Source organism: Hibiscus syriacus, unplaced genomic scaffold (assembly GCF_006381635.1).
Source record: "Hibiscus syriacus cultivar Baekdansim isolate YM2019G1 unplaced genomic scaffold, ASM638163v2 tig00009009_pilon, whole genome shotgun sequence".
In the NCBI taxonomy this organism is placed as follows: domain Eukaryota; kingdom Viridiplantae; phylum Streptophyta; class Magnoliopsida; order Malvales; family Malvaceae; genus Hibiscus; species Hibiscus syriacus.
Window position 1 is genome coordinate 1,496,456 of NW_024062181.1, and position 10,311 is coordinate 1,506,766.

General features: G+C 32.0%; 2 protein-coding genes and 1 long non-coding RNA gene across 4 annotated transcripts; all 3 read right to left on the bottom strand.

Annotated features, from left to right (window-relative positions):
* Window positions 1–19: 19 nt before the first annotated feature.
* Window positions 20–536, bottom strand: LOC120202953. Its single transcript, XR_005523771.1, has 3 exons — window positions 384–536; window positions 221–266; window positions 20–138 (listed from the first exon to the last, which is right to left on the bottom strand). It is a non-coding gene; the product is annotated as an uncharacterized LOC120202953 (long non-coding RNA).
* A 1,932-nt stretch (window positions 537–2,468) lies between these two features.
* On the bottom strand, window positions 2,469–5,129 carry LOC120202950 (vesicle-fusing ATPase-like). 2 transcript variants are annotated; one of them, XM_039203310.1, is made up of 9 exons: window positions 4,888–5,129; window positions 4,674–4,799; window positions 4,526–4,586; window positions 4,377–4,436; window positions 4,200–4,258; window positions 4,045–4,114; window positions 3,816–3,938; window positions 3,660–3,725; window positions 2,469–2,827 (listed from the first exon to the last, which is right to left on the bottom strand). In XM_039203310.1, the coding sequence occupies exons 1-9, from the start codon at window positions 4,947–4,949 to the stop codon at window positions 2,690–2,692; spliced, it is 765 nt and encodes a 254-aa protein (XP_039059241.1). In that variant the 5' UTR covers window positions 4,950–5,129; the 3' UTR covers window positions 2,469–2,689. The 2 variants fall into 2 exon arrangements, with proteins under 2 accessions (XP_039059241.1, XP_039059242.1); XM_039203311.1 differs by lacking the exon at window positions 4,377–4,436.
* A 75-nt stretch (window positions 5,130–5,204) lies between these two features.
* Window positions 5,205–7,456, bottom strand: LOC120202946 (vesicle-fusing ATPase-like). The gene is made up of 9 exons (XM_039203304.1): window positions 6,852–7,456; window positions 6,597–6,734; window positions 6,387–6,490; window positions 6,208–6,316; window positions 6,031–6,130; window positions 5,889–5,944; window positions 5,659–5,724; window positions 5,502–5,584; window positions 5,205–5,364 (listed from the first exon to the last, which is right to left on the bottom strand). Exons 1-9 carry the CDS (start codon window positions 7,242–7,244, stop codon window positions 5,223–5,225), a joined length of 1,191 nt encoding a protein of 396 aa, XP_039059235.1. The 5' UTR covers window positions 7,245–7,456; the 3' UTR covers window positions 5,205–5,222.
* Window positions 7,457–10,311: the final 2,855 nt, after the last annotated feature.

Consider the following 10,311-nt stretch of genomic DNA (forward strand, 5'->3'; position numbering starts at 1 on the left):
ATTCACAAATCAACAATGCATATCATCAACCAAATAATCACAAAAATATATTTAATACTGGTCAGAGACATACCTCGACAAAATAACAAGCAAAGATTCCATGGTCACTTCAAACAGTAGGTCGAACCGAATCAGCTACTACAGAATAATTTAATAAAACAATTAACATTCTAAATAACTGAAATAACCAAACGAACTAAAAATGCTAATTATCACTCACAATCAACTCGAGAAACACGGTAATTCTGATTCTAGTTTGATGTCCTCTGCAAAAATATGATATGTATATCAAAAGCCCAAATTAACAATTTCTGAATATTTTACGATAAAAACGACACTAAAATAATTTTCGGTTCGATATCGGGGCCGAGACAGCAAGCTACCGGTCGAACAATGACTACGACACAACCAAGCCAAGGAGAAGATCACGTAATGGGGCAACTGTGCGACGATTGGCTTCACCGGTGGTGAACTTCACGTGAACGGCGGCGGCTTGTGAAGAAGATGATCGACGATGAGTCAAAAAGAAAAGAAAAAGGAAGAGGAAAAGATAAAGAAGAGTGCGGCCGAGCGATGGTTTTGTATTGAGTTATAAAAGAAAAGGACATAATCGCTTCATAAGTTCTTGAGTTTCTTAGGGTTTTTTAAAATGGCCAAAATTTTTATCTGATTTGAAAATTAGTCACTAAAATTTCTAAAATATTCAATTTGATCCTAAAACAATTTTATGTTTTAAATGAAAAATTCTCAATTTCTACCAATTGGCCCAGAATTCTGAAAATTACTTTTGCTCGATTTTGAAAATTCTACAATGGGCTTACCAGCGTATATACGATTTGTAGGAGGCTAATTATATTTGAGAACTCTAACACGCAGTTGGGGCATGATTCTTGTGAAGTATTAGATAGAGGAGAATGTTGGTGATTGAATGAGGGATTATGAGAAATTGATCGATAGGTGAAGTGGTGAACGGATTGGCAGACGGGTTTTTGTAACACACTAAAACATGAAAGAGGAAGGAACAAGAAGAATCAAATATTTAGAGAGGAAAAGAGACCAAAAACAATAGGGAGCAGAAGAAATCCAAACAATTTCATTCATGATATATTTATTATATTTAACCTAACATATACTAGAATTTAGAACCTAAAAAGCAGCCCAGTACATGGCCCATTAACATTTTTATCTATTTATAATCTACGTATTCTTATTTGAAAATTTTGACATCAATTACTAACTTAAGATTAAAGACGGTGATAATAAAACCTACTTACCAACGCAGTTTGAGGAGAAGAAATATATAGATATGGAGTCGTCTCTTTACTTACCTAACAACTGATTAAAAAAATTAGGTTAAGGTTTATATAGAATTATATTCCGAGGGTGCAAAAGTAATTTACAGATAAAATATTGAGAATATATTAAAAAACAAAATAAATAGAATAAATTATACATTCAGTGCAGAAACTATTTTTTTTTTATTTTGATTTGGTATTTATATTTTATTTTTTAAAAATATATCTATATTCAATTTATATTTTATTTTAAACTCATCATTGATAAATTATTTATCGATCATATCAATCATTCTTTTAATTCTTTAACAGTGAAATACGATATTAAAATTTAATTTAAAAAATAATAATTTAAGTAATTATCAAAAACAATATTCACCTTGCCGTGCTGCATGCGATAAATAGGCGTTGTGGACCTGCCATTTTGGCAGGTATGGGCACATGGCGGGGCCACGTTCAATTTAATGTTTTGAAAAATTTGAAAGTAATGGACGGAAATAAGGCTAAAATATTATTTTTATAGCTATGGCAGCAGCAATCCTACCCATAGTATTCCCAAAACACAATATTTTGGGCCTTGAAATTCCCGATCAATTTTATGGGCTTAGCTGATATGGGCCTCAAATCAATACATGATCCAATATTAATTTAAATTATATCTAATTTTCACCCTAATATATATATATATATATATATATATATATATGGATCTCACAAAAATATTTAGAGAAATTAAGTAAATGTTATAATAATTATCTTCAAAATATTTTCTTTATAAAGATAATATTATGAATATATTTATTATTTTAGATTATATTTAATTCATTAAATAACATTAAATTTTTACAAAGAATATTGAAAAATATATATGTATATTTTATAGTAAAAGTATTATGAGTTACGTCAGATATATATTCCCACAAACCTGATAATTATAAAATCTGATCCGTCAGACTTAAACCTGATTTTTTTTTAAAAAAACTTATCCTATAAGATTGAATCGAAACTCCGAATTCCATTTCTATCACTGTGTGTATAACAATGACACGCTCTTAACAAGTGTGAGTTGTAAAGAAAATGTAATTTTTATTTTAAAAAAAGTAGGGCCTCGTTAAAACCCCTTCATAATCAACACTAAACTAAGGTTTAGTATCAAAAAGAGGAAGGGGGAAAAGAGTACCCATAAATTTATTATTAATAAACTCAATCAAAGATATCCCCATACAAGGATTCATCAGTATGAAAAACATAAACCAAGAGCAAACCCAAACAGGATAAATTCCAAAATATTAAAACCACGGGTTTTGTCCCATGCTAGACATGATTTCCCTTATATACTGCAGTCACTTAAACAATCCAACCTGCTATATAAGAGTCTAGGCTCCAATGGAGTATTATGCCACTTTTAGCTTCAGCTTGCCCATTGTGTAAGCAATATCGATGTCTGTAACACTTCTACTAGTACTTGTTCCATCTTGCTTTGTGACTTTGGTTGCCAATTCAAGTATCGTAATCAAATCCTTAATTGATACCTGCATTTTTTACTCGTAAACAAAATGATAAAATGGGCAGGACGATCAGTCAATCTTAGTTTTAAAAGGCGCAAGGCGCACCGAGGCGCAAAGGGTCCTTGGAGTTTAGGCGCAGGGCTAAGGCACGAGCCTTTTTAGGCGAGGTGCAGTGATATCCTAATATTCATTTAAGCTCTCATGACTGTCATTTTTGTATATCTCACTGATCCAGAGGTATTATCTAATCCCTAATAATTCTAATAGGGAATCATTAATTCTAGTTCCATGCCTTGCCTTCCTTCTAGTCCCAAACACTGGGTTATTAATCGATGAGATGACTTTCCCCTTACCCATTTCTTGTCTGTGTGTCCCTTACTTCTTAGAATCAGTTGACAGTAAGCAGTTTTACTAACAAACTCCCAAGTCTTAACCACTCTCTACCAGATTCCAACCGTCACTAACTTCAACACAATTGATCCTAACACAAGAATGGAACAGACCTATTTGCACTTATTGAGCACAAACATAAAACTATCTACAAGTATAGATGGTTACCACGTGGAAGTTGAAACAACTTGTCCACGCAAAACTGAACGAAAGAATGAGGGACACTAAAGCGTCAAAAGCGGTGCGCCTTGTGCCTCGTCAAAAGGTTACAAAAGCGCGCACCTATATGAGCTTTTGGTTCCTCGCCTCGCTTTTTACTCTGGAGGCGTTTTTTTATGAGCCCACGTGTGCCTAGTGCTTTAGGTGTGACCAGGCGCGCGCCTTTTAAAATTAAGCAGTCAAATTGTCCTACAATCGATTTTTGTGGTTATCAAATTACTAACAAGGAGGAAAGGCTGATACTTACCGGTGCAAAGTCGATTGCCAGTTTGATGCACTCTTCAAAAGGAATAGAAAACAATTGACCCATAACCTGCAAAAATTACACCCACAAAGAAGAAGAAAAAAATGTTCATTTGGGTTAAGCATTTTCACTGCAAATACACTCGCTTAGAGGATATACCTTTTCAGCGCCTTCTGATGTCAATTTTGGAACATTTAATGTTTTCTGAAATTCCTCTTCAAGCTTTACAGACTTTAGAAGGTCCAAATCACTTGTAGTTGCAATAACCATATGTTTGTGATCCTACAAATTAACGTATCAGAATCTTGTATTTGGTTTTGATAACATCATATGGTACAAATGTACCATTTTATAATGAAAATGGAGAGAAATAGAAATTGGATTTCACCTCTGGTATCTCCATTTTCAGACAAGTTTTCAAGGCATTCGATACACCTTGGGAATTGTTATCCACAAACCTTGGATAAAGAATGAATTATATCAAGATCTGATTATGACTCATAAAAAAAGAAACAGTTAAAAAATTCAATACCATGGATGTACCTTTCTATGTCATCAATTATGATCAAACTTAGAGGGTAACTCTGAGCGCGGCTCCAACTCTGTTCAATTCATACATATGAAAAATGAATGTCAAGACTAGAGGACATGGTAAAAAATTCCTCAACGCCATGATAGTTAATAAATCACTATGAAAGTAGTTAGCCTTCACTAACATACCTTCAAAATCATGTCACGTTTTTGCAATTCTGACAAGTTTATAAAATCATTTGGAGTGATCTACGAATTCATAAAAAATATATATATAAAAAAATTAATTATTTTTGTGGATATAAATTTAGACCAACAATAAGGAAAATATGACTTACAATTTCAACATGATCAAACTTGTTAGTTAATCCAATACTAGCTGCCATGAAACTTTTACCGCTGTTTGACGATAACCAAGTTAGAAAAAGATAAAAGAAATACATATTAAAAGAAAATTTGAGAATTAGAAGTAATTTTGTTACTCACGTGCCACGTGAGCCTTCTAAAAGAATGTTAATAGAGCGACATATGTTGCATTGCAAATATTTAACCAATCGCTCTAGAGTTCGATAAGAATTCCTATGCTCAGGTAAGTCTATCTTCTCATTTTCCCTGAATTTTCACATGGCAAATTTGTTACACATACATACAAAAAATCATTATTTTGATAATAAAAATTATTCAGATTAATTGATATTACCTCATTGGCTTCAATTGATTAGAAGGTTTTGTGTCTGACAGTGCAAATTGAAAATCTTCCATTGTAAATCTCAAGTTTTCAGGGTCGCGAAGAAATGCTCGAGTTAGCGCATTCCTCACTAGAGCTTCTAAATCAGCCCCAGAGTATCCAGCGGTTTCCCTCACAGTTTGACAAATCGCACAAACCGTACATTAAAAATACAAAACAAGACAAAATGAAAGGTATAATCTTATTAATAAAAGACAAAAAATAAATGAAAATCAAACTAAATTAAGAGAGATCTAAGAAACAAATTAATGACTTAAATCTTTTACGGTTTAATAAAGATAAAATAATCAAATACCTATTTCCTCAAAATTAACATCAGTGGATGAAGAGGGATGTTGTATCATCGATGACACATGTAGCTGCAAAATCTCCGATCTTTCTTGGATACTCGGCAAGTGCATCTTAATATGGACTTCAAAACGACCAGGTCTACATTCAATAATTAAATTTACTTAATAAATTTTCATCACCAAATATTATCGAACAATTAAAGAAAGCAATAACATTCTAGTAATTTTTTTAATGCAAAAATGAAAATCGAAGATACATAAGAACATATTTTATACCTTAAAATAGCAGGATCAATTAAATCTATCCTATTTGTTGTACCAATGACAAGAATATTGTCCAAGCTATCCGGGCCATCAATCTGAAAATAGTATATCCTTATATCAATACAAAGTTAAACAAACGATTAGTGCCTTTAAAATGATTTTTTCATACCATAGTTAATAGTTGATTTACAACTAAATCTCTCGCCATCGAACCACCACTACCTCCATCTCTATGCTGTAAATAAAATGTATTTTTTATGTTAGAAAAGATCATATTAATATATATATCAATTGCAAAATTCCAATCAAACTGCTGTCCGAATAAAAGGTTTCCTACATTTCAAACGAAAACTAATATAAAATCAAAATAATAGAGAGGAAGGAGGAAAATATGTTTACCCCAGCAATTGAATCAAGTTCATCAAATACAATGACGTGTATCTTACTCTCTTTTCCTGGCCGAAACAAAAAGTATTGATGAATTATTACTTCACAAACAAAAATAATTTTATATAAACATGCACAATTTCAGATCTTGTACCATGCTCTTTAAAGTCTTTTCCGGCATCTTCAAATATTTCTCGAACCGCTTGCTCAGACTCTCCCACAAATTTTTTGAAAATTTCAGGTCCCTTGATGATCTGCTTATGAATGTAAAAGTTTATAACATAATACTTGGTACTAAAATAAAAAATGATGATCTATTCATAAATATTACCTTTGCTTCTTGATCGCTAAAATGGTGGGAAATTACTTTCGCAAGAGCCGTCTTCCCAGTTCCAGGGGGTCCGTAAAGAAGTATCCCACGAGGACATTTTACTTTTAATCTGGATAAAGATTATAATCAAAATAAACAATAACAATAATAATTATAGTAACAATAATAAAATTAAATACCCTTTTGCAACCATACGACGTGGTACAATCACTTGCCGATAGATTTTGTCATATTGTTTTTGCAACCCACCTAAACCAACTGATTTGAGATCGAAATTCTGATCCTATTTTTTTTTTTTAAAAAAACCAAAGAAATTTAATATTTAAATAAATTTAAAATAATGCTTATAAATAAAAATAAAATAAAGGATAAACTACCTAAAAACTTACAAGATGAAGAATAGGTTTCCTCAGCTGAAGAGTTGTATTTGAAGATATTATTCCTCTTTCTCTACTCAAAGCATGGACAATAAGATTATAATGAATACCCTCAACATCCATAAGAATTTTCTGCGATTTGATTACAACCTATAGTAATATAAACAAACATAAAGTATTATTTAAATTTCAATGATCTGGGTTTTCTGATTATACAAGAGACAAACTAATTTTTCTAATTTAAATCAATCAAAGTAGAAAATAAACCTGATTCTCAAGCAGCTTATGCAATTTTTCCTTTAAAACATCTGGCATTGGTGGATTGACTTCCAACTCCAAGCTTTTGAGTGCAAAATCTCCTTCAGGAAAAGAAAATTGGCCAAGAACAATAGCATGTCCTTCGTTTGTTCCCAAGCATTCCATTTGTGTGGGATTCATCGCCACACAATTTAAGCCTAAAGACTTATTCTCTTCCACTTTATAAACAAAACTACGATACTCAACATATTTTTTTCTTCCAATTGGCCCAGAACTCGAAAAATTACTTTTGTTCTGTTTCAAAAAGTCTACAACGTTTGTACTAGCATATATATAATTTGTGGGAGACCCATTATATTTGGAAACTTTAACAGCAATGTTGGACATGATTTCTGTCACCATTTTCCTTACCAAAACAGATCAGTGGCGACAACACAACCACGCCAAGGAGAAGATCAAGTAACGGGAAATTGAGCGACAATTGGCTTCACCGGTGGTGAGCTTCACGTGAACGGCGGCGGCTTGTGAAGAAGATGAGCGACGATGAACCAAAAGGAAAAGAAAAAGGAAGGGGAAAAGATAAAAAGAAGCTGCGCGATGGTTTTGTAAGAGGAAATGAGTTATAAAAGAAAAAAGAGATAATCGACTAAAATGTTTTTGTGAAGAAGATGGTTTTGTAAGATGGACAAATGTTTATCTTATTTTCAAAATGATCACTAAAATTTCTAAAATTTTCAATTTGGTCCTAAAACAATTTTAGGGTTTTAAATGAAAATGTCTCAATTTACAGGGTTTTTAATTTGGAGGAAAATTGGGGTGTTACAGCTTCAATGCTAAACTTCCCACACTTACGCAAGAAAACTGTTGAAGAGCAATCACATCATGTTAAGGGGGAAAACCCCCTACCATTGCAAGCAAATATGCTTTAAGCAACTTGAGCACAAAAAATATGTTTCTTCACCACTATACAGTGACAGGCTCCTTGTGTGGTCTACATTGATGAAAGACACTAAAGATAAGTGAGCTTCATCACACTTTATAAGATGAAAGATAAAGATGGAGGGTTGTACTTAAGATGTTGATGGTATAAGTTGATTAACCTAAATGGAACAAAATGAGACAAAATGTGCTAGAATTGTCAACTCTTGGAGCCAAGAGTTGTATGAGCGCTAAGAAGGTTATAGAGACATCTTAATTGCTGTCTGATACGAGAGCTGAAAATTCTACAGGCTTTATGATCTTGGTTATGGCAGGTACATTTACATAATTATCAATCAGGGGCCTATGACTCTCGAACCATCTATTGTTAAACCAAGATTAACCATTTCCATATCTGCATCTGTAATGTCATAGCCAACACGGATAGCATTTTGAGTCGAATTAAGTCGAGAAGAAGCTGAATCCTGTTTAAACCTCTTAAGAAAACCAGACTTCCTCCTTTTGGCTCCTCTGTGATGATCACTTAGAACTGATTCCCCAACCCTTGGTAGCCCATTGACGGGAAGCTTACATGCAATGTCCCCTTTGGAAGAGAGTGCACATTTTGGCTCACTAGGCTTGGTATCATAATCATTTTCATCCTTCGCCTCATTAATTATCTTTGAATTGTTTACTGTTCATGTAGCTTAGACTAATAGGATTCCATACGATGCAGTTCCAGAAAAAACAATGCAATAAATTGCTGCTATGTATAAGATACCAAGGGGAAAAACCCTTACCATTGCAAGAAAACATGCTAAGCAATTAGAGCAAAAAAGAAAAAAGGTTTCTTCACTATGCCAAGTTCCTTGTGTGGTCTACATCGATGAAAGACACAAAAAAAGATAAGTGAGCTTCATCACAGATCATAAGAGAAGCGTTCAATGGTCGATATAACGACATTAAATGTCCGAATATGACACTATTGATGGAAGGTTGATTCTATTTGATCATATATACATTGAGAGAGAGAGAGAGATACCGCTATATAAGTCGGCTTGGGAATTGAAAATGAGACTGCACTTGTTATCCTACTCTGTCTTCTACAACTAATGTAATAGAGTTACAACAATCTATACACACAAATTGAATATGGAAGCCTTCAGCTTCAACAACAAGCTAAATAGATCTTGGTAATCAAGATGAAGGGCTATACTTAAGATGATGCTCATAGAATAAAATGACTAGGCAAGAAGGTGATCTATTATCAGTAGGTTAGCTTTAAGATATAAGTTGTCCACCATAACCTCTTTTCCATCAGACCTGAATAAAAATTGGGTACTTTCAAATAATTCGATCATATATAAGATCAGCATGTGTCTCTTCCAACCTAGGGGTGAGTATTCAATCGAATCGAATAAAAAAATTTCGAGTTGACGAGTTGTATTTTATAACTCGAATTTAACTTGAAGTTTTTTTGAGTTAGCTCAAGTTTATGAAATTCGAGTTGAGTATTTGAGTTTCCATTGAAATTTAATTATAATTATTTATAGTATTATGATACGGATTAGTTCTAATTTTTCAACTTTTTCTAACCATAATATATATATATATTCATATTCTTTTTACATTATAATATTATTTAATATATCATGTACAATCTAAAATTATAAAACATATTATATTTTAAAGAATGAATTTTGAGGGTAAAGTATTGATGAAAGTATAAAGGAGTCAAGAAATTAATGAGAAGAAAGAATTTGCAAACAACTATAGTCAAAAGATCAAATTGAGTAAAATATAAAGTTAAGAGACTGAATCAAAGAAGTGTATATTTTTAGTTAAAAATATGAATCGAAGTTACATAGGTATTCTATAGTGCTATAGGAGCATGTGATTCAAATTTGATGAAAATAGGACTTAAAATAAATGATAAATTGATGAAATAAGAAAATCATGAAAAGTTGAGAGACTAAATTGAAAAATATAAAATTTGTTATGAAAAAAAGGAATTGAAATTAAATAGGTATTCTTCGATTAAAAGCATGTAGTTCAAAATTGGTAAAAATTGACTTAAAACAAAGGAGGAATTGAAAGAATAAAGAAATCATAGACTCGAAAAAAAAATTGGTTGGAGTGAGAAAAACTCGACTCAACTCGATAAATTGATTTTTTTTCAATTTTGAGCTATTCGAAACAAATCAAATTGTCAAGTCAGTTATCAAGTTCAAGTCAAGTTGAAATTTGAAAATTTTGAGTTACTCGAAAAATTAAAAATTTGGGTGAGTATTTTGATAGTTTTACAATTTAGTCCTTGATTTCTTTATTCATTTAATTCTTATTTCATTTTAAGTCTTTTTTTTAACTAAATTTGAACCAAATGTCCTAAACTATCGTAGAATACCTATGTACTTTCAATTACTCTTGTTGATAGAAAGTTTTCTATTTTTCAATTTAATCTCTTAACTTTTTATTATTTCTTCAATTCATCTTTCATCTTAAGTCCATTTTTAACCAAACTTGATCCACATGCTCCTATATCACTATAAAA